Raw genomic sequence first — 24111 nt, 5'->3', positions numbered from 1 at the left:
ATGGAAATCTGTAGCATTTAAGCAGGGGGCAAGAAATCATGGAAAGATGTCCGGGAAAACAATCATACTGTCTTATCCTTTACCTTTCTTGTCTTAGTCCTCATTTGAATTTAACATTGAATTTGACATACAAATCTGATACTCCCAAAGATATGAGATGTAAATCTATTGTATGATTCTATTTTATGACAATGAGGATGATAATAATAATGGTCCTATGGAATAATGTCTGACAGTCAAGGCCACCAACAATGAGTATAATATATTTATTACAGCTAGTCTCCCAGTTCAGGTAGGAACTGTATTCTGGATGTTTGACTGTGACATGTGGGAAATGCAGAATATTTTTTTTCTGTAAGATATTATTCGCCATTAAAAACTGTGAAGCTCTCAGTTCCACACTAATAAACGCCATTACGAGTACTATTTTGTATGATGAATCTGCAAGTATAAAATTAAGAACTATGAGAAGGCACCTCACTTGTATTCTTGTGATGATTTGATTGAATCTCCATCTTGCTGCTGATCCTTTATCATGTTGAAGAAAAACTTGGTTTGCAATAATTGGGAGATAATCAGCAATTACATGGTTTGTAAGTACACAGTTTAGAACTACAATTACCTGTAATCTAGCACATATCTCTAGAATTTCAGGTACAGGAGCCCAATCCCCAAAATTCCTCTCTATAAGCAGGTAAGCAATTCCATTTCCTCCTTGACCAACTATGAAAAGGCCACCCTTAATTTCACCTTCTCCTTTAAAATTCTGGTGTATTCCCAGAGCTTTTGCACGTTTATAGTTTGCAATAGCCCGAGGATTGAACAAAAATCCTGATAGAAAATTGTCTTTAAGTAGTTTCCCAACTCCAAGAGCTTTGAAGAACCCCATTGTACGATCCAATATCACAACCCCACCCCAATAGCGTGGCCAAAAGTCATTTACCTGCATCGAAAGTCGATATATGAGGGAAAAGGAAGTCACTGGAGAAAATATTTTGAATAAGTATACAAATCACCTCTGATTCTATATGTTCATGAAGAACTGCAAACATTTGGATTCCCAGTGCATCAAATATTGGCTTTTTGGCATAGAGCTGGTGAGCTTCAGCTCAGCACATGATGCACCTGTTATCATTGTGGCAACAAATGGAGACAGAAAAGCCAATCAATTTCAACATTTAGGTGATAAAACATAGTTTCTATGTCGGCAGTTTTAACTCTTTACCCTGGCCGTTGAATGCATAGGAGAACAGTCGGCTTATCCCGCCACAGTTCCGAAGCTTTCATTGGCGGAGTCATGGATTTCACCAAAGGCTCCATCCCTACCTTATACACAGGAGTTAATGTCTGAACCGATATGTTTTCAATAGCAGCATAAGGTGCCACACTGTCGACCACCGGAGGAGGTTGTACACAACCACAGGCTTGAGCCACGGCAGGTCCCGCAGCAACAATCCCTTTAAAGATGTATCCATCTTTAATCTTGAAACCAGCAAATGACTCTTCCGGCAACCTATCAGTGCTGCTCCTTCCAAAGGATTTTGCTATAGATTGAACCTGATGAACGGTGTTATTTCTAGTCGGTGTACCTGTGTTTTTCCTCGAGCCGAGGCCATAAGATTTCAGTAGAGGATCTGTGCATGCATCAGTTCTATCTTATAAAGATAACTCCTTGGAGCTCAAGTTAAGAAGCTGCGGTAGGCATTTCCTTGAGGCCTCTAGCTTATATCCATATTGCAGCAATGAACGATCATGAAGGTACGTTCTGATTTCCAGAGCATCCTGAAAGAACATAGAAACAAATCACCTGTTATATCAAATACCAAGTGATAAATTTATATCATTTAGCTAGCTAAAAAGATTATCAACCTTTTGATATTGTGTCATGTTGATTGCATCCATATCCTGAGTTCATGATCTTTAAAGTAATAACGCATCCCAGCCTTCTTCTAGTAGCTTTGGAAGCAATTCCTTAAGAACCCCATCACCAACTAAATCTTCTATTGAGAGAAGCCATTGTCTGCTGAAATGGGGAATGATTCATCCGTACAATGGCTATGGTGTGTATTAAATATGGTCCTGATATCCCATGTAGAGGTTTGATCTTATCTGGTTCTTTATTTTATTCGAGAGTTGCTTTAAGAAAATATTACTATAATCATCAGTTGAGAATTGCGATTAAACTAACAGAAATGAAACTCAAACCCAATCGGCAACTTTGGTTGTCAAGTTCGACTAAAAGAATAGTATAATATGTTGAAACGCTAAGCTTTTCAATGTCTTCTACATATTCATTGGTTGCTGGCGCAAAAGGAAGATAGCAAACAATAGCTAAAGGTTATCTGTTGAAGTCAGAACATTGCTTAGAAACGGTCAGAAGATGCTGATGGAGATTGAAAGGGAAACAGAAATAGACTCCAAAACATAAATATCACAAAACTTCAATTAAATGCTTCAGAACCTCACGTATAACTAAAACTTTCATCCACCATAGGAACAGCCATGATTCATTATGACTGATCTCCTCAACTTTCCCAGCCAAACCCACAAATGTTTTTTTCTTTTCATCTGGTGATTCTTTGTCAAAAGTTTTATTTAAATTTTACATGACATTTTTAATCTTGCCAAGGATCACTCTCCGTCCTTACTTCCGATGGTTCAATAACTTGGTTCTCTGAGCCTTCTTCACTTGCACTCGCATCAGTTTCAGCAACACTAACTTCTGATTCTTCAACTTCATCCTCGTCCTCTGATCTACCCCATCTTCCTCCGAGTGCCATTGCCATCATTTCATATATCTTGTTACCCAACTCAGCAGGGCTGTCAGGCTGCATGATAAAGAGGACCGTAAGAAAAAAAATGTTTTACTTAAAATGTCTGCAAAAATGTTCAAAACAAAATGACCCAGTCAACTTACAGAAAAACCACTGGAGATCAATGCTGTATCATATAACAAGTCAACAGCTCTCTTGGCATCACTGCTTTCGGGTGCATTCTTGCATGCAGCCTGCAAGGAAAATAAACCTTACAGCTGTCAGAAGAAACAAAACAAAAGGGCAGCAAGTCTTGATATATCAACATTTCTGTAATAGTGGACCTCTAACAATCAACTCAACATTTTAATCACCACTACAGCTTGAACACCGTACAACTGCTGTGTCAAATCAGGAGCATGTATCTCATTAGTGCAACTACTACTATATGTCATTAATTCTACATAGTAGTTATCTGAACTAGTAGGGTTAAGTGCAATGCTGCCATTCTTTGTGCTTTCTTATGGTCTCGATGATAAGTTTCAACTGTTTTATCACATTAAAAGATACATATAGTTAAAAGAACGCTACATTAGAATATCTTCAATCAAGTTGAACTAAAATGGTCTTACATTCAAGTCTTTAATAATAGGATGATCTGGATTAATCTCCAGGATCCTCCTTCCCCTCATGAACTCCAAACTTGCCGTATCTCCTAGCGCTTGTGCTTTCATCAATCTGCATAATGAATTGAAAATATTAATCAAGCAATGTTAATGTATGTATCTAACTTATGGAGAGAAATAAATAAAACCTCTCACCTTTCCATGTTAGCTGACCATCCAAACTTGCCAGAAACAAGCACACAAGGTGATGAACTTAGTCGCTTTGAAATTTGTACTTTGGCCACCTTGTCCCCCAGTTGTTGCTTTATCCAATCACAGAGAAGATTGAATTCTTGTTTGGTTTCCCTCTCGTTTACCTCATCTTCATCACCTGGTATAACAACAAATTCCATCAGATGTGCATCAGCCATCTGAAATGAAGAATAAGGCCTCCAAAGAAAGACGTCCCTCCAACCAGAAAGTACATAATTTAAAAAAAAATACAAGACACAATAAATACTAACCGAGCTCCAAGTCTTCCTTGCTAATATCAACAAATTTCTTCTCTTTGTAGGTCTGCAGGTTTTGGATGGCAACCTCATCGATGGGCTCAATTAAATAGAGAACCTAAAAAGAAGCTATATCAGTTATTATAATGGAACAAGAAAAAACGTGCTAGTAATAACAAGAATAGATTATTTGATTTAACAGTTGTACTTTCGGTTTTACAGTCTTCTATTGTTCCTATTTGTTTACTGCTAAGAAGTTTGTTATACCGTACATAGACTTGCCTACTTTCGCTGTAGGATAAATTGATTCATCCAAAAAAATGAAAGCAATAAAAGAACCTCTGCCATCCTATCTACTATATCAATCAACCAACATTTAACTAATTTCTATTAGGGTAATTTACTAGACTATCTATCAATTTTAGCCTGAAAACTGGAAATGCTCCATATGCCACGTGGCAAATTAAAGACATGAAGTCTTGGATTATTTTGACCCTTACAAATCCAATACCAAATCAACATACATACCTCAATGTCTTTTTGAACCAATTTCTCCAAAAATGGAGCAGTCTTGGCACTTTTCAAGCTGTCAGTTGCCAAGTAATAAATAGCCTTTTGATTCTCTCCCATATTTTCAACGTACTCATCCAAACTTGTCAATTCCTCTTCATTTTTTGATGTGTAAAACCTAAGTAATGGTGTTATACGCTTATGATTACCAGTGTCTTCAATGCATCCCAACTTTAGGAACCTGCCAAAGTTCTCCCAGAACTTTTTGTAATCCTGTAATCAAGTTCACCATAGTCCAAGTTAGTAGATAAAGTTCAGGTTAGCAATGGTGAAAAAAATACGGCTTCCAATAAAACAATATACCTCTTTATTTTCACTTTCAGAAATTTCTTGAATCATGTCAAATGTTTTCCTGACAAGCCTCTTTCTCATAATTCTCACCTAATACACAATAACCATTGTATATTCAATATGGCAACATAATAATAATTGATAAATAGTTAGCAGAGTTGGTCATAGACCCTAAACTGAATAAAAAAATACTTTTGGATTAACATACACACATGAGGAAGTAAAATACGACTAAAGAGAAGTATACAAAATTAATCTTACAATACGGCTTTCTTGGAGGATCTCTCGAGAAACATTAAGTGGAAGATCATCAGAGTCCACAACACCCTTCACAAAGCTCAAGTATCGTGGAAACTGCAAAATAACATTAAATTCAAATACAAGTTAAAACCTGATAACACATGGAGAGGCTATATGTATCATCACAGTCATGTACAGTACACAATCCAGCCACCTTGAACAAGAGAACAAGGTAAAAGAAATTAAACAATCCTTTTCCTTACACTATGAGAATATCCAGAATTTATACTTTGTTTATAGAAGAGAATGTCTTTGATTGTCTTATACAAGTTGAATGTGGAAATACTTTTCCAGTTCAAAATATCAAAGAACACTCTAATGAATTTATCATAAAGATGCAAGAAATGGATGGAGAACAGGATATCAAACCAAGCTGAAATAAATTAGTCATAAAATTTCTTAATAATCCAAAATTTATCCAATAAAGAACCATGATATAATCTCACAAGTCATTCTGGCAAAAGCAAATATTGCAAAAACAACTATCAGGTGACCAGGTTAAAACTTACCAGCTCTCCATCAAAATCATCTGAGATAAATACACGTTTCACATACAAGCGTATGTTCTTTGTTTTTGGGTTTACTACGTCCTCATTGTTCAGAGGACCCATGCCGGGAATGTACAGAACACTCCTAAACTCCACCTCACCCTGCATGATATTCAAAGGAACTTTAATGACTACTTACACATAGGGAGTCAATTCATAAAGTACAGTTGCATGCATACCTCGGTAGTGAAGTGAGTATATCCAAGTGGATCCAAGAACTCATTGAAAGTCTTCTTGTAGAATTCATTGTACTCTTCTTTTTCAACTTCCTTAGGATTACGCATCTACAAAAGACATATGAAAATAAAGTGACATTCTCAATAAAAAGGAGCATCTTAAATTGTATATTAGTGAGCAGAAATAACAAAACTCACCCATATTGGTTTTGTTTCGTTTGCTAATTCCCAGTCCCAATACTTCTCTGTTTTAGTTGTCTTCTTTTTCTTCACATCCTGTCAACAATAACATAAGCCAACCATAACACCATGTTTACCAAGAAGATAGTTAGCTAATTGCTAGTAACAATTATATAAGAAAGCAATGGCAAGGCACCTCTGGCTTTACTTCTTCTCCTTCTTTTGGTGGTTCTTCCTCCTCTACCTGCTCAAAGATAAAAAATAATAAAGAACGGTTAAAGAGGTACTTCTCAATAAGCTTAGAATTGAAGTGCTTATAACAAAACAAAACCTGGCAGTAACACCTTTAAAATAGACAAATCCTGTTAATTGTTTTTATATATAATTACAAAAATCAAACAAGATAAGGGTTTTTAATCCAGTTAAAACAACTTGGACCATCCGTTGAGAAGGAAGAAACGATATCTAAATTATAACATAAGCATGCACGCTAACCTCAACTGTCCTTGATTTTTCTTGCCAAGTGTAGATAGGGAAAGAAACAAACTGGGAGTAATTCTTCACCAAATTCTGAATTCTGGCGGGATCCGAGAATTCATACTTGTCATCTGACTGCAAGAGAACAATATCTTAGACATTTAGCACTTAGAATAATTGTTAATTTGAAGAACCAGGAGCTTCTAAGGCAATTGTAACACTAAACGCTTCATTGAAACCTCAATTCTATTTACTATCTTCATTTAATATTTAAACATACAAATGCAAATACATTAATAGGATGTAAAGGAAGAAAACTAATGAACAGATATAGTACCCTTAAGTAAAGTGTAATCTGTGTGCCACGGGCTAGAAGCTTTTCTGGATCAGTTTCCTCGCTAATCACATAGGAGCTGCTGTCTGCTGCAGCTTCCCAAACATATTGCTTCTCTGACTTTGGACTCTTTGTGGATACAACAACCTTTTCAAGAAACAAATAAACCAGCAACCCAATCACCATTTGCATGAAAATTATTGAACAAAATGGCTTCTAGCGGAAGCTGAAGATGATAATGTAAATTATCAATTATGCTGACAGCCGTCTACCTTCTCAGCAACAAGAAAAGCAGAATAGAATCCAACACCAAATTGACCAATCAAACTATTGTCTGCCCCGAGATCCTGATTTTCCTACAAGTAATAAGATTATGAATAAGTAACCATAATTATTTTCTTTATTTTATAAGAGAAATATTTAAAAATGAGGAAGAAATTACCTTAAGAGCCTTAAGAAATTTAGATGTACCACTTTGAGCAATTGTTCCAAGACAGTCAATGAGTTCTTCTTTTGTCATTCCAATACCCGTATCTCTGAAAAACCATTGATTTCTTTTCTATTTATATAAAGTCCTCTACATATAATTTTTGTCAGGAAGAGAAGTCATAAAAATCATACGTTATAGTGATAGTCCCGTTATCTGGATCGGGTTTGATGCGAATCTCTAGTTCTCCAGCATCTCCAAGCAGAGAAGGCTCAGTCACGCTCAAGAATCTAAGCTTATCTAAAGCATCACTCGCATTACTGAAGCACCAAAATGGAACTTTGTCAATTGCCTAATCTCTAGGTTGAAACAATGAGTGAAAATCTATGAAGCCAAACGTTTTGAACGAAAACTGAGTCTTCATTTACGCTCACCTTACAAGCTCTCTCAAAAACACCTCTTTATGGCTGTATAGACTGTGAACAATCAAATCCAATAAGCGACTAACCTGCAATCATTTGTGACCTTGTATTAATTTCAGAATAGAATATAGAGGATAAAACATTTTCAATATAAACAAGCATCTACCTTTAACCAACAAAAGTTCAATCCAACAATAAGTGTAATTTTCAAGTGTCATAATACACTAAGTGGCAGAATTTTCCTTCATTTTCGAATGAGTCCACTACATAAATCCATAAATATCCCCCCAAAAGAGCAAAACCCATGAAAAGAAAAGGAAACCCACCTCGGCTTGGTACTCAAATTTCTCCCCGGAGGTCTCTTCAGCCTCTTTCTCAGCCACTGCCGAAGCTTCACAACGAAAAGCTATTCGGTTGTTTCTCTTCTCAAGTTTCCACCTCAATCCAGTGCAAGAGAAGGCCTTGGTTAGGCCATTTGGAGGTAGAAAAGCGCTTCTGAGATTGAAGGCCTTGTTGGGGTGTGTCAAAGGGAGAGAGGCTAAAGATGGAGTAGCTAAACTTCTACTTAGGACTGGAGCCATGAAGGGAAAGACTTTAGAGAGATAGCTAGTCGAACAAGAAGATAAAGTTTTGCCAACTAAAAACCCTACCGAGAAGAAGAGAGAAAAGGGGGGGGGGGTTAAGGGAGAGAGTGGAAGGTTCTAGAAATCGGGAAACAAGTGGGGAAAGTTTTGGTTTTTCTGGGTTACTTCTTGCTTTCGGAATTGTAAGGCTTAGATTCGGCCATTTCAGCAACTTACTACTACAATATTATCCTTGTTTTCTTCCTTGTAATTGTAGCTTACAAATAATAATAAGACTTAATATAAAAATTATCTATATTTTTCTTCTCATATTCAGGTGTTTTAATTTTTTTTATCAATCAAGTGTTTAACACTATAAACATTATTAGTTGAAATATTTTGATTATAACAATTGTTAAAAGATTTCGTCAATTTTTTTTATCAATCAAGTGTTTAACACTATAAACATTATTAGTTGAAATATTTTGATTATAACAATTGTTAAAAGATTTCGTCAAATGACACGTATAGCATTCATGTAATTTTTTAAATTTTATTTAAAATAAAAATTTAAAATTATTATTTAAAAAAAAATTCTCAAATTTTAAAAAAACTCCTATTAAAAACCTTAAATCCAATCTCAATACTCACATCAACTATGGTCGTTTACCGCCATTATCTTTGATCGAACTTTTACATGACTACAAGATATCGATGACCCAAAATCCGATGACACCCACGCAACCCAACCTAAAAAGACTTTAAAAAATCGCGACCCAACAACAATCGTAACAATAAGAATGACGACGATCGACAAGAGAGATGACAAGGACGGTAGCGGCATCGGTGATCATGGTCGGCAAGGAAGATGGTAAGGTTAGAATAAGATTTTTTAGGATTTAGTTTTTATTTTATAATTTTAGAGAAATTAATTTTTTTAAATATAAAAATATTTTTAAGCTTTTTTAATAAAATTTTTAAAATTACTTGAATGTCATTTAATATAATTTTTTAACGGTTGTTACAGTCGAGACACTTAAAATGATAACGATTGTAATGCTACACATTTGAATTAACAAAAAAATAGACATTTAAATAAGAAAAGAAAAATAATTTAGAGTATTTTTTATATTAAGTCTAATAATAATGATAGTAAAGTATAGGAAAATGTTAATTCCTGCTGCTGATATATAATTGAACCCAAGACAGAGACAAAGGGTGACATTCGTACCACCAAAACAAATTGACATTTCAAGGATCATGTATTCATTTTATATTTACCTCTTTGGATTATAACTTCATCAATCATGTACTCATTTCAAAGATCACGTTTTTATCTATTTGGTCATTTTCATTAAAAATTATGTTTATGTTGATTAAAATTACATGATTTTGAGTTTGATTATTTTAATCTAATATATAAAAAATAAAAATTAACATAGAACACGATTTAATAAATACGAATAACATATAAACAAAGAGAAGCAAAAGGGAAAAAAAAGCAAATTTAACTGAAATGGTTAAAGTTGAGTAACCATCATCAAGCTATTTAAAATGTTCATAAGAATAAACCTTTACAAGGATAAATTAAGTTTAAATTCGACATGTACAACAATAATCTTAAGTTTACAAGCAGTAACGGATCCATAATTTTTTTTTTAAAGATAGGCACTAATATATTAATAATATAATATTTTTATATGAGATAGACGTAAATAAATTTTCAGAGAAGATACAATTAGTAAAACCATGAACACGGTTGCAGTAAATTTAGACATATTCTCCTACTCCTTGAATCTATGTGCTTATTCTTCCACCCTTTATGCGAGTTCCTGAAATTAGACCTGTTAATTTTTATCCGAATCTGAAAATTCAATCAGATACCTTGATTTAATCATCAAAATTCAACAAGAAACCCGATCGTTTTATTAATAAAGGATGTGATTATTATATACATATAGTTTGGGATGAAATTGAAATGTTCAAAAAGTTTGGGACTAATTTAGGATGAAAGCCAATTTAGAATGATAATTATAGTTTAAGGATAGAATTGAAACATTTAAAAGTCAAATAACTAATTTAAAATTAAAATCATAATTTGAAGATGTATTATGCAATTAACTCTTTAGTTTAAATATATAAAAAAAAACCTAGATTCTTGCCTTCTTCCTTGCTCTTCCAGCTTTGCTCTCCCTGCCAAGTATTAATGGAGGAATACTGAGTGTTGAAAAACCCTAGACTCTGTTCAGCACAAAACATAAACAAAGTGCTTCAGTGAGACTAGAAAATGCGATTTCCCATCTTTATTTTTTTTCACCTGAAACATCTTCCTTCTTCTTGGTGCTTGGTATAGAAAGTCGAGCTACAGCTACATTTCCTTTTGACTGGTTCAAAGACACAAAGTGAAGCAGAAATTGCAGATTAGTTTAACAAGGAGATTGCAACTTCATATCTTATCTACATGGATTCTTACTGGGTGTTCCTGGCTGAACCTAAGCTTCCTTGGCACAAGCAGTGTGTTTGCTGCACATGATGGAAGCATTGAACACACATTGTTAGATATCATACACATGATTAGAAACATATACCTTTGTAGTTTACCTTGTTCATTTGATGATTGCAGGCAGGTACAAGGTGTTTGCAATGCGAAAAAGAAAAAATAAAGCACACTAATGAACATCCCTCTCAGCTCCATATCAGTTTTCTCTCAAGATTTCTGAGCATGGGATTGTTTTTATATGGAAGGGGAACCCCATCTACAAAGAAGAAAGAGACGAAGAGCAGACACAAAGCACAAAAATGCAGAGTTCCAAAACACGTAATTACAAGCAAAAAAATCATAAATATATAGTTTGCCTTTTAAGAGGCTTCACACCTGATACAGGTCGTTTGATTACTAATTAAAACATTATTTAATTAAGAGTTAATTGCATCAAACATCCTTAAATTATTATCTTTATTCTAAATTGCTCCCTTAACTTTCTAATCTTCTAATTTCACCCCTAAACCAGTCCTCAAACTTTTAAACATTTCAATTTCAACTCAAACTATTAGTATATGCTAATCACATCCCCTTTAATAAAATTGTTAGGGCAAGCTATATTATTATATGTTTGAAAAAAAATTAGGTTGAACTATTGTTGAAACTAATTATTTATTTGGATGAATTTAGGGATGGAATTGAAATATTCAAAAGTTTGAGAACCAATTTAGAATGAGGGTCGTATTTTGGATATGAAATTGAAGTTTCAAAAGTTTAAAGACTGATTTAGAATGAAAATAAAATTAGAATATTTTAAAATTCAAGGACAAATTCAAAATGAAAATCATAATTGAAAAAAGTGTGCTCTTGAATTAATTACTTTTAAGAATCACCTTTAAATCAATGTCAATACCAATTAATATTTCCCTTTGTTTTATCATAGCAAAGCATATTTATATCTCATCAAAAAGCATCAAATACGCTGCTAAATTTAGCAATTTAGGGTTTAGGGTTTTAAAAGTAATTTAGGAGCTTTTAAAAGCATATTAATTATCACCCCATAATTTTATTTTGCCTTAATAGAGAAATATGATGTAATTCATTCTTGGCATTTTTTTAATTGAAAATCTCTATACCCCAGTTTATGTTTATTGATGCTTTAAAAAAGTTCATAAATCAACCTATTTCTACGGTTATTAGCATATAATATAATATATGGTAAACTATACAAATGGTCCTTGACTTTTAGGATGCATTTTAATCATTATTAAAATTTACAATACAATCATTGAACTTTTAATTCGTTATTATTACAGTCACTATAGACATAGTCAATTATTGTTAAAAAAAAATTAAAGTGGCACGTTGAAGTCTATTCTTTTCTTTCTATTTCATTTTCTCTTTAAAAAAAACCTTAAGCTTCTAATTTGGCAGTCGTCATTCGAATCACCTAAGTTATAGTCATCTGAAGTTGAACTATACTTAAGAATTTTATTATCTTCCTATGATCTTCGAGCCATACTCAAGAGGTCCACCATCTTCCCACAATTGTTGAACCATTCATCACCATAATTTCATTCAAGCCCCAAATATAACCAACCAAACCAAACAAAATTTGATCCACCATTACTGATCTTATTCGATCATCGTCCACAATCATAATCATCAATAACACAGTATAATAAGAAAACAACAAAAATAAGCAAAGAAGTAAAGGAAAAATAAAAGGAAAACTACTCATATCGAGCTTGGTTAGTTTTCAATGAACAGACGATAGTCGATATAATCCCAATAGTGGAAAGGCTTTGCTTGGCCAAAAGATGCACATAGTATGGTTTCAAACTAATTTAGCGGTTGACAGTTGCTAATAGAAAAGTTTTAGCTTTTAGTTTCGATTGAGATTTGAGGAGACTGAAAGATGTTCTTACAAATTTCAATCGAAAGAAAGAAATAAATAAAAGGAGTAATTCGATGGTCTTTTCGATAAAGAAAACCCCAAATGATGACATAAATAACAATAAAAGGAGCCAAAGGTTTGGTACTACTAGTTGACCTTGGATGAATCTAAACAGAGGAACTGAGAGAGGAAAATAAGTGGAATTATGCAATGACGACGTCAATCGAAAGAACGTCATATGGTGACGACGCATGTGATATGAGCGATAACTTCCAATTTGGAAGGTTAGGATATTTTGATGGGAAAATGAAATAAAAAAGAGACTTAAGCGTGTCATATTAGCTTTTCTTAACGACAACGAAGGGTTGTGTCCATAGTAATAGCGAATTAAAAGTACAATGATTGTATTGTGAGTTTTAAATGTTTGATGACAAATACAAACACCTAAAAGTTTAGGGGTCCACTTACTATAATTTGCTCTATAATTTAGTATAAACTATATTAAAATAATAAAACAAAAAATTGAATGACACATTGGAAGAATACAAGGTAGTCAGATAAAAGGTAAAAGAAGACAGGGAAATAATGTTAATTTTGGAGTTTGGAAGTAAGGCTTTTTGTTTTTCAATGACAAAACACGTGCATGTGTAGTAAAATCCATGAAAGGCCAGTGATGAAATGAAGAACGAGGACAACAGGGTCCGACTGCTTGACCAAAATAACAAATTAACAGGCCTAAACTATCATTATGATGATTAATTATTACTTATATATTAACAAATTGCAGCTGTTAAAAAACTGTGAGTTCAACCTCCACAAGGAAAATCAACTCCAATATATATTTATATATTCAATTGTTCAGGTGATAGATGACAGTTGCTTCAAGCACCCTTTAACATAATGGCATCCTATGATATCATATTTGGTTTCTTGGGTGAGTGTATATGAATTCATCATTATATTTGAGTATTGTTGATAAGAGGAATAGGGTTGTGGTGATTTTTTACGATTCACCTTTCCTGGTTTAGATAAAGAATCATAAACGATTATTTAGTTGAAGAGAAGGGAGAGTAAGTGAGTTGAAAATGAAAAGTCGAGAGAGATCGAGAGAAAGTGTGATCATCTCCTTCTCTTGCATGATAATTTATATATAGGTCCTTAATGTTGGGGTCATGACTAGGGTGATGATGGCTATTGCATGGTAAATAGATCTTGATGTCAGATAGTAGATTTAGCTAGTCGATTACTTAGGGTGATTTAACTGTAGATCACTTGAGCCTAATAATGGGTTATATCAATGAGCTGTAACTGATCAAAGAATATGGAACTCCAGAGAATTTGGGATTCGATAGATGGAGAAATGACATTAAAAATGTGACTTACAGGAGGGGTCTAGCGAAGGTACATCAAGTATGTTAAGTATAGAATGCAAATATTGTAAAGAAAATGAAAAGTTCAAATAACATAGATCTATCACTTACATCCGGTTAACCCCTTGATTGTTATTGTTCTATTATCTCTGTTATTTAACTGTGTCTTCAAGCTTCCTTACAAACTTGTTCATAATCATAATCATAAAGCATGTTTGGTGTTGAAACAAAAAGTCTTAATTATGAACATGAAAGTGAAAACCAAAAACAAATACTATAATGATATATGAATGTTATAGGGTATTGCTTGCAGCTCAATTTGCATGCATGGGATTGAAACGCCAAGCAATTACACTCTAAAACCTACAGCCAATTACACGGCTAACGACAGGTAAAGGGATTATGTATATAACTTGATAAGTGAAAATAATAAAAATTTGTATAACCTACGATCGACTAGAACTTCTCAGAATCTACAGCAAAGAAGGCCCTGCCTCCAACCCTTATGCTTCCGGTAATGTGTCCGATCCGCTTTTGCCATCCTTACTGGACTGCTATTCCATTCAGACTGCAATCTGAAAAAAATAAAGGTAATAGTTGCGCATTGGTTATAGACGAAGAAGTTAGGAGCAAGAAACAAATAGTTGCTGGTAAATTACATTGGGAAGGCGAAGGAACGAGTGCTTGTTGTGCTGCTATCTGATCGAACAGAGAGACTGCCTGAATACGCTATTGGCCCAGAGTAACTTATTAGACCTGTTACCGGCCCTGCAGCAGAGAAACTAGACTCCCCATATCCACTTTGAAGATTGTTTGAAAAAGGCAGATCAGTTGTACCTTCAAGCTTGGGTGCACCTCCAGTCTCGGGAGGTTCACGGTCAAGATTGTGGCATCCCTCATCTTTGCAGTATATTGGTGCAGAAGAAAGAGAGCCAAATGCGATGCTTTGAGCAACCAGTTTGTTATCATCACATACCTCATCGACAAGGCCATTGCTGGTAGATTTCTCAGAAGCCGAGGCCTGAGCAGGGCTAAACCTGGTAGCTTCCCCTTTCCCACTGTCCAATTCTTCAGCTACAGAGCCGGATGCAGCAGCAGATAGAATTGTTTTCTCGCCACTATTGTTTAGTTCTTTATCTGCAGAAACCAAAGGAGCTGTCACGGTATCTTCTTTTTCCCTTGAATTCTGCATAAAAATCAAAATGTATCCATGTTACTTCTTAAGATGTGAACCTAAATGATTCCCAACTTAACACAGAGTATAATTATTAGAAAAGTGGCGCCTTTGATGCTAAATCCAAACATGAATGCAGAAATCAGAAGATAAAATGTAATCATGCATGTTTCCTAGCATACATAGGTGAATCCGTATTGTTATTTCAAGGAATTTCAACATAGTAGTACGGGATTTTTGGAACTTTGACCAAGATAAGTTTACCTCAAAGCACTGTTGCTCGATTCCATTACTTTTGTAATCAGAAGCCATGGCATTGGAATTCACTGTGCTCAATTCTGGCATGGAAAGCAACTCTCCAAGGGTAAACACCTCTTTTGGGACATCATTTGTGCTAATTTTCATTGCATCATCCTTCATTTCCGTTGTCAATTTCAAATCCTTAGAATCACATCGACTAAGAATTCCCTCGTTAGGCTCATTTTCTTCCAGAGATAAGGAAACATCTGGCGTACATATATCAGCATGGAGACTTTTATTAGAACCACATTCATTGTCAGTATCATTGTCCGTTTCACTTTCTTCAGGAGGCATGGAACCAACTTGCATGGATATATCACTCTCTGATTTTTCTTTCATCGGTTTACTGTCTTGATCGTTTTCAGAGGGGAGAAAGTTGGAATTGTTCTTCTCATTCACCCCGCTGTCAAACAAGAACTTGTCCTGAGTCGGAACTCCCTCATCGATGCAGATGTCCTTGACAACATGATATGTACCCTCTTTATAGCAAACTACCAATTCGGGCAATGAACATTCCATCACACTTTTGTCCATATAGAAAACTGAGTCCCGAAATGAATCCAGATTGTTCGAAGAATGAGAATTCGATGTCACAAAATTTCTGGCCTCCTTTTCATCAGCATTGGCAAAGTCATTTGCACTCATAGAACAATCTAGTTTTCGTGCTGGCCATCCATTCCCTGTCTTCTCCGAAACCCCATCATTTCCCTTTTTATCAAGCATTAGTCCATTCTGATCACCCTTCATAAATCCTTCTGCATTCAGTCCAACGGAAGCCGGAGGCTTTTCTTCGTTCTCTAAAGAATTACAGCAATCCAACTATATGCACCAAAAATTAAAGCCCTATAAGACCAATCCACGGTTCGGTTTACAATCCAAAAAAAATGTGTGCTAATAATTATCCAAATATATACAGCAATAACAGTGTGAAGAGATTGATTCATGTTAGGCTCACCACGTGGAATCTTTCTTTAGTAAGTCCTCAATATACAAAAAGACGAGGGGAGAAAAGGAAATGTTTAACTTTTCCAAAAGCCTCCATAAACCTTCAACCCCTTTAAACCGATTTTAAAACCCTAAAAAACGACTTTTCCATCTCTAATCAGATCTAACACATCAAAATTATTATTTATAATAAATATCCCAGATTGGTTTAACTCTCAAACACATGAAAAACAAGTAGTGAAAACCAAAAGGAGAGAATTATCAGTGACCTGAAGCAAATCCCAGCAAATACAAAACCCCAAAAAACAGAGTTAACAAAATAATTAATATAAGTTACAGTTATGAAGTACCTTTCTCTGTTGTCGTCTCCGTTGATTAAGAGCTCGAACTTCCACCAATATTCACTGCAAAGAAGCCAAGTAAAAAGAAAAAAAAACCAAGGTTGTAAATGAAACAAAGGGGATCTAAAGAGAGAAGAAGCTTTGGGTGTGTTTTCAAGAGCGGATTCTCAACAGCAGATGAAAGAGAAATAGAGTAAAAACTAGAAAGTGAAATAAATAAATGAGAGATTTGTAATCATCCAAAAAAAAACATTGAAATAAAACGGGTCAAAAGTCAAATCTATACACGTATCTGCTATTAATTGCCATGGCAAACCAAACAAACGGCTCTGTTTTCCTTTTTTCTGATCTTTTTTGGGTGACTTTCTCCTCACAACAACTCTTTCATTTATTACACTCAGTTTCAGCATTAATTATCCCCAACCCATTTTTAGAACTTTATTAAACACAATGTAACGCCGCTTTACCTGATATTTTGATAAGAAAATTGGATCAAATTGTCCTTCCAACCAAGCAGAAGCAGCAACAAAAGAAGGGGGAGAAATAAAACCCAGAACAATCTTTCTCTCTTTTTTTTCCTTTTCCTTTTCCTTTTGACTTTATTCTTTTTGAATTGTTCGAAGCCGACAAAGATGTCCGAAACCTGAGCTCTGTTCTTCAAGTCAAAACGCTTTTGTTTGTTTGTATTCCACCGGAGAAATCATCTGCAAGCCGGCAGAGAGAATAACAAAAGGGAAGTATCAAGTTGTTAGTGTGAAACCAGTGATGATGATGAAGATTGCCGTGATTTCGTCTACACGTGTTCAGTTTGATAAAGGATGGTCTAATTTTGATTTTAGTCCTTCCACTGTACTAAATTTCAGATTAAATCTTTATATTATTTATTTATTTATTTTGATAAATTCTAAATCTATCCTAATCCTACTTAGAGGAGAAGGGAAGGGGACTCTAAGAGATGGAAAGAGGATACTAATAGCGGGTTTAAAACTCATGATCTAAGGAAATATAAGAGAACAAATATGAACAACTTGGCCAATCGACCAAATATACTTGCTCAACATAAAATCTAATTAATCTTATCAAACTAATGATAAATTCATGTCAATCTAATGTTTAAAGTTGTTTGAATACATTTTTTTGTGTTATCATTTTAATAATAATAACAATTTTATCAATTTGAACTTATTAATAATAAGGTAAATGCAAAGTTTGATCCTTGAATTTGATAAATTGAAATATTTAATTGGATAAAGAAATCATAAGTACAGAATCAGTCCAAGAAATCAATTTCATTCATTCACATAGTGTTAATTGGATCAAGAAATCAAGTTTAGCTACACGATTAGACCAAAAAAAGAGCATAAAGTTAATTTTTGAAGCCAAATTTAGATACCAAGATGTATATTTTAGAATACTAGGGTAATTAAAAGCAGAATTAAACCTTAAAGGAGACCTTGAGTTGTCATTTTCCTTCGTATTGTTAAAGCCCTAAAGGGGATAGTGGCTAGAAAGAAAGCTCATCGTTTAACACTTTCTGCTTTGTGGGGGACCAAACACACGATTTAGATGATCTTACGAATGGGTATATGACACGTGTACCGAATTAAGGAAGTGATAAAATGCGCCGAGAATAACGTACAACCTTTTTCTTAGTTGATGTAAATATCCTTTGGTGAAGGGGTGGGACACGTAGATGAATGGTGACGTAAGTAAGTAATGGAAAACAGAAAAAGGTTAAAATAGATGGTAAGGGATTTCTGGATTTGGCAAGGTGCATTTCGGATCCTCCAACTAACTTTGTATCTATTACGTGTCACTATTTTATAGGCTAACTCAATCCTTGGACTCAAACCATATTTTTACAAATATATATACATATATATATATATATATATAATTTTTAATTTTAAATTTTAAATTAATAAAAATATCAATTATTATAAGAAAATGTTTATTTCAACCTCGTAAGACTAAATATTTTAAAAAGATAATATTGTGTTTCATTGATCACCATTCTTGTCTGATTGGGGATTGGGGATAGTAAAATAGTAATAAGTGAAATTCTGGAGCTTGGACGGTTAAAGATAGCATAAAATAAGCAAGTGAAGTAACAGTTTCACATGGTGTATATTCTGTTAACGATGCTGCCACTTCGAGATCTCAACTGTTTTGTGTTTATTTTAATTTTAAAAATACTGCTTACATGGATAGAGAGATTATATTTGCACTCAATTCAAGTACCGATTGGGATTGATGGACTTTGAATAATAAAGTAGTCTTAACAACCATATAATTTTTGTCTTATTCCTTCTTCTGCAAAATTGATAACTCGGCGCTTTCAGGTTTCCTACTAGTTTTACAATATATATATAAAGATATTATAATATAAAAATAAAAAAAAAACTATATATTTTTAATAAAATAAATAATTTAAATTAACAATAAAGTAATAGTTTTTTTTTATAAAAAAGAAAAAAATATGATTTTTCTTAATATAAAAAAATAAAAAAATGTAAATTTTTAGATCATAAGTATTTTTCTAACTTGAATTGATTCTATATTTAAAATATTTTTTTGATAATAATACTAAACTAACCCTAAATAAAGTAATTAAAAAACATCCATTTGAGTTGGTTTAACTTGATGCAAAGACGGACCCAAGACAAAAATTCAGAGGTTGTAAGAGCGTCAGGGATGACGCTTTTGAGGGGTGACACTTGTATTAAGGGTGACATTTGTGGAGGGTTTGCTTGAGATACCCCCGAAACCATGGAGGTCCGCCCCTGGATGAAGGGTTGCCTGAGATACCCGAGCACCATAAAGATCCGCCCCTAACTCGATGATATGATAAAAGTGTCATGAAATCTGCCCATTCTCCTATCTTCAATAGTTTTTTAAACCAATAAGAACCCAGATAGTTTATAGTTGTTCATATTAAAAATCCAAAAACAACAAAAACCAGGCAAGACACAATCTCCGTTGCCTGTATGTGTGGGGTACAAAATCTGCTGAATTCTGCCCCATTTTGGTCGGCCAATTCCCTTGCTTTTTTGGCAGCTGCACAACTCCTACAAATCACTTTCCAGGTGGGGGTTTTGACATGTATGTTATGGAGCAAAGATTAATTTTATTTTTATTCATCATTAACATAAATAATTCTATATGGATACTTCCAAGTCATATGTTTAGTACCAAAAGTCCATGTAATGATCAGCTTGAGCCTAAGCTCTAAAAAGAACAAGGACTGGATATAAAAATACAAAGCATGAAGTAATAATGAATCAACAGCGCCTTTTTCAATCATCCTCGTATGAGCTGCTATTCAGTGTCGTATAATTTGCTTCACGACCAAAATTGTACAGAAGCTGGCTGAATAACTATAGTATATAATCTGTATCTGTCAATCTACTGCATCGACAAAAACCCCTTGCGCAGCTATCGCTAGGGAAAAGTGGTCCATCCAAAACCCGACATCAATCAAATAAAATCATTTGGCTTTCCGATTTTAATGTTCAGCTCACCTAAATATGCAGTAATTGCATTTTTCTGCCAGCCCTTCAAACTCCTGAAATCAGGAATAAGCATTAAGAGGCATAGAGAAATGGTATCCAACATGTGCTCAAGCTTGGAGAAATTATAGCAGATAATAAGCATGGCTGACAAGATGGAAGATACCAATGGTGCATAGATGGGTTTCAACAATCATTTAGAATCCATTATCTCAAGCAGACACTGAAAATTGTTTGAAGTGGCCAAAGAAAAATGAAAATCCAGGAGTCACTATGTACCCTATTTTGAAATTTTATACTTTCACAATCCATTGCATTGTCAAATGGAGCACCGAGTCTTGAAAAAAATTTAGAACCAACAAGGTATTTGCAAGCGTGTCTATAAAAGAAGTGCTCTACGACTCGAAAGCTAGATGGGGAAAGGCACACAAAGACCTTTTTTTACTTTACATACCTTTTTTTCCCTTTCTAGTTCTCCAACCCAAACTTCAAGACTCAGTGACACAAGTCAGTGTATGTTGCTCAATATAATCCAGCTAAAAACTACAGATAATGAGCATGCAACTCCTGGACACTCGGTCACTCGGTCCTATATTGCTTCTAGCTGTAGCAAAATACTTGGAAATATTTTACGAATATACCAAATTGTTAAGACCACATGTTTCGATTAATAGTGGAACTCGTCGTAGGGAATTCCAGACCAAAAATCAAGTTTCCTACTAAGTAAAGAATATTAATAATATAAATACTCACAAAAGACATCTCCTAATACTTCTAACAAAATACTAATAAACTGATAAACTAATAACTATAAGATAATTAACACGAATACTAATATAGGCTACAAAAATAACCCGTAACATATTTCTAAATTAATAATCCAACATATAACCAAAAACATTGACGATATAACCACGACGTCATTCAATAAAATTATCAGTAAACTTACTTATGATCAAGATGCGCCAAAACTTCCCCGCCAGGGAAAGCTGATTTTGTAGCCTCAAATGCAACTTTAATTGATTGCTTCCATGTTCCACCAATACCATCTGTGTTTCCATTTACCTTTGACTGACTTGGATCTTCCATTGGTATACAATATCCAGAAAGCAGGTGGCCTACCCAAACACCTTCTTTTCTGCAATTGGAAGTTTAAATTTAAAGATAAGGTTAGTAATAGGGAAAAAACCTCTTCCAAACACTTTTTTCTTTTTCCTGGAAACAGGAAGAGAACAAAAAACTTCGAAGGCATGCTGATAAGTTCAACATAAGGGAGATATGGGAAAGCAGAAAAACAATTTCAAGAATGAGGGCTGCAGGCACATACAGAAAAGCTAATGATAAGAACTACTTACAATACTATATCCATGTGCCTAGGAGCATAGTGCCCACCACCAATTCCGAGAAGCACTTTCTTTTTATCATTATCCCTTGAATATAAAAAAAAATCATAAAATACCAGGTTACATTACTAATGCAAGGCATATTATCATGAAAGAGGAACTCTTTGTTTCCAAAGAAAACAAAAGTGGAATGTCAGAAAACAAGGCAAAAATATATGCTTGGTTACCACTAAGAATATCAGGATGGAAACAGTTAAATAAAAATAGATACAGTAGTAGGAGCATCAAAAAGGCTAATGACTTATGTCAGTTATTTGGTCAGTACCTGCCCCAGTTTCCGATTGCATCATCACCTCCAAGCCCAAGTCCTTCCCAAACCAACTTCAAGCACAGACAAGAAAAATTGGGGAATGAAGCCTGTCACCTCTAATAATCTATCTATTTTACTTGGTGCCACAAATTAAATGTACTAAAATGTTATCCATGTTCAACCATCAAAGTTTGTTGTATCATCTAACTCGCTTAGGACATTAAAAGTAAAATTGAACGTAATTCAACAAAATGTCATGAGCATTCCAGAAAACAAAATGACAAAGGAATAATAACAATTGACCTGTGCTAATAACTCTTGAAATAAAACATATGATAAATGTATACTCAACTAGAGCCATGACTTGAGCAGCATCTTGCCTCTTCCAGTACTCATCCGTACTGCCTATAACAAAAAAAAAAAAGCATATTAAACACATAGAAAAAGAGAGCAGTTAAATCCTATAAATAATTGCAGAAATCCATCTGACAGAGGCTTAAGTATTTTGCAGTAAAGGAAGGTTATCAGACAAAAAATTGTCACAATATAAAGCAACTTAAAAACTCTTCCAGCTGAAATCAAGCAAACACGAAACAAAAAATGTTCTTCATTTCAATAGCTATCTATTTAAAAGCAAAGAAGATCATATGAGGGGGATAATGCAAATGGTGATCTCACACTTGACAAGTGACTGAATAAAAAATGAAAAGCATGCTCGGAAATTATCAGTAGAGGGCAATGTTCACCTCAATAAAGGAGTACATAAAGAAAATCTCAAACAAAAACCATATCCATATATCAATTGAACAGTTCAGTTAGTGTGTATGTACAGGTATGCTAGCAACACAAATCATCCTAAAACACCAATCCAAACCTGATTGGCAAATATGCAGTATGCACCATGTTAACTACCTTAGAGAAGTTTCATATTGCTAAAGAAGTAAGATCATTATCCCTTCTTTGTAAAACAAAGTGCAACATTCATCCCATCCCATGTAAACCAAGATAGCCGCTTTTCCATTAATTTATTCACGTATTGATTTTTGTTTCCAGTTTTAGCATAAATTTCCTTCAAGAATTGTTTTGGGGGTAAACTTCAGAACAGATGAGGCCACATCAAAATGAATATGAAACAAATGAAATTGTAGTTAAACTCCTAGATTTGATAGGGAAAAACAATAATAAAAAGAAAAAAAGAAAATACTGCTGAATAAAAATAAAAAAGAAAATACTGCAGACTTTAACGCATTACCGATCTCAAGGAACATTGTTGGTTTGGCTGTTATGGGTCCATGATGCGTACCCTCCAAGGTTATCTAAAATCATATTTAAAAATACCATTAATATGAAAAAAGAAAGTAAACAAAATTGTATTAGCAGTCTAGCAATAATCAATAATTAAAGTGACCTCAAATTCAGGGACCAAATTATGAGACTGGGCAAGTTTCTTCAAATGCCTAAGCCAAGGCCCCATCCTAGGGTCAGGCGGTGCTGCCCAACCGGGCCTCCCACCCTGTGGCGGAACATCTCCTTCGCGCAAATGAGGTATCCCTACATTTCACACACAAAGAAAGTAACAAATCTTTGCTTTAATCCCAGTATCTAAAAAAATATTGTTTTAAAAATAAATTACCGATTGGGTGAACGGTGAGAGCAGGGCGATTCGAAACAGCCGTATGTTTGCTGAAGAAAATAACCTCATCGACAGCCTCCCCGGTGGCTTCTTCCCAACGGCGATCCAAATCGTCCTCCTCCACAATGCTTTTGTCGTGGTGAAGTAATCGAACATTTTGATTAGAAAAGCTTTTTATTCCCTAAAGATCATACAAATAAATGCATAAAATTAAATGGATCGCAACAAAAAATGAAGATTTGGAATATTGAGTAATATAAATGATTAAAGACCTGCTGCGATAAAGAGGGAGCGGGAACCCAACCGGGCATGGCCAAGAGGGCGTTGGCCGGGTTGATTGAGGCCGGATCGCTTGTTGTGGCTACTAATATTGTCACCATTTTCTGGTTATATTTATTTTTTGCGTTCAAATTGTAGAATTTAAAGAGCTGAAATCGGGAGTTCTATTTTCTGCCCACTGGTTGCGCCAAAGCCAACGGGTTTTGACGAGACGGATGCGCGTCACTGTAAATATTAGTGAGGCTGCGCCAGCACGCCCAACTTTTGACCAGAAATGATGAAACGTCGTCATTTTATACTTTTAAACATGTTAAAATAAAAGCTTAATATATTTTTTAGTCTCTAAACTATACATAAAAATACGATTTGGTAC

The 24111-nt window shown here is 34.4% G+C and overlaps 4 protein-coding genes across 5 annotated transcripts; all 4 read right to left on the bottom strand.

The window, feature by feature from the left end:
- Positions 1-374: 374 nt before the first annotated feature.
- Positions 375-1636, bottom strand: LOC120166838 (peroxiredoxin-like 2A). Its single transcript, XM_039176032.1, has 4 exons — positions 1226-1636; positions 1017-1125; positions 623-943; positions 375-528 (listed from the first exon to the last, which is right to left on the bottom strand). The coding sequence occupies exons 2-4, from the start codon at positions 1050-1052 to the stop codon at positions 478-480; spliced, it is 408 nt and encodes a 135-aa protein (XP_039031963.1). The 5' UTR covers positions 1053-1125; positions 1226-1636; the 3' UTR covers positions 375-477.
- An 833-nt stretch (positions 1637-2469) lies between these two features.
- LOC120169445 (heat shock protein 90-5, chloroplastic) lies at positions 2470-8252 on the bottom strand. 2 transcript variants are annotated; one of them, XM_039177590.1, is made up of 19 exons: positions 7919-8252; positions 7605-7678; positions 7365-7490; positions 7186-7279; positions 7016-7099; positions 6747-6890; positions 6428-6544; positions 6129-6176; positions 5951-6028; positions 5756-5860; positions 5538-5678; positions 4990-5082; positions 4741-4818; positions 4396-4650; positions 3883-3985; positions 3575-3749; positions 3386-3491; positions 2918-3007; positions 2470-2828 (listed from the first exon to the last, which is right to left on the bottom strand). In XM_039177590.1, exons 1-19 carry the CDS (start codon positions 8171-8173, stop codon positions 2616-2618), a joined length of 2379 nt encoding a protein of 792 aa, XP_039033521.1. In that variant the 5' UTR covers positions 8174-8252; the 3' UTR covers positions 2470-2615. The 2 variants fall into 2 exon arrangements, with proteins under 2 accessions (XP_039033521.1, XP_039033525.1); XM_039177594.1 differs by lacking the exon at positions 5756-5860.
- Positions 8253-14168: 5916 nt separating this feature from the next.
- Positions 14169-16721, bottom strand: LOC120169434. Its single transcript, XM_039177581.1, has 4 exons — positions 16674-16721; positions 15343-16197; positions 14564-15090; positions 14169-14479 (listed from the first exon to the last, which is right to left on the bottom strand). The coding sequence occupies exons 2-4, from the start codon at positions 16123-16125 to the stop codon at positions 14371-14373; spliced, it is 1419 nt and encodes a 472-aa protein (XP_039033512.1). The 5' UTR covers positions 16126-16197; positions 16674-16721; the 3' UTR covers positions 14169-14370.
- Positions 16722-19885: 3164 nt separating this feature from the next.
- Positions 19886-23854, bottom strand: LOC120169426 (D-aminoacyl-tRNA deacylase-like). Its single transcript, XM_039177571.1, has 9 exons — positions 23732-23854; positions 23460-23640; positions 23235-23377; positions 23079-23142; positions 22179-22231; positions 21842-21897; positions 21529-21603; positions 21123-21311; positions 19886-20229 (listed from the first exon to the last, which is right to left on the bottom strand). Exons 1-9 carry the CDS (start codon positions 23837-23839, stop codon positions 20142-20144), a joined length of 957 nt encoding a protein of 318 aa, XP_039033502.1. The 5' UTR covers positions 23840-23854; the 3' UTR covers positions 19886-20141.
- Between the last annotated feature and the right edge of the window lie 257 nt (positions 23855-24111).

Source organism: Hibiscus syriacus, unplaced genomic scaffold (assembly GCF_006381635.1).
Source record: "Hibiscus syriacus cultivar Baekdansim isolate YM2019G1 unplaced genomic scaffold, ASM638163v2 tig00003041_pilon, whole genome shotgun sequence".
Taxonomy (NCBI): Eukaryota; Viridiplantae; Streptophyta; class Magnoliopsida; order Malvales; family Malvaceae; genus Hibiscus; species Hibiscus syriacus.
Note: the sequence above shows the minus strand (reverse complement) of the source record. Positions and strands in the feature narration are given on the sequence as shown.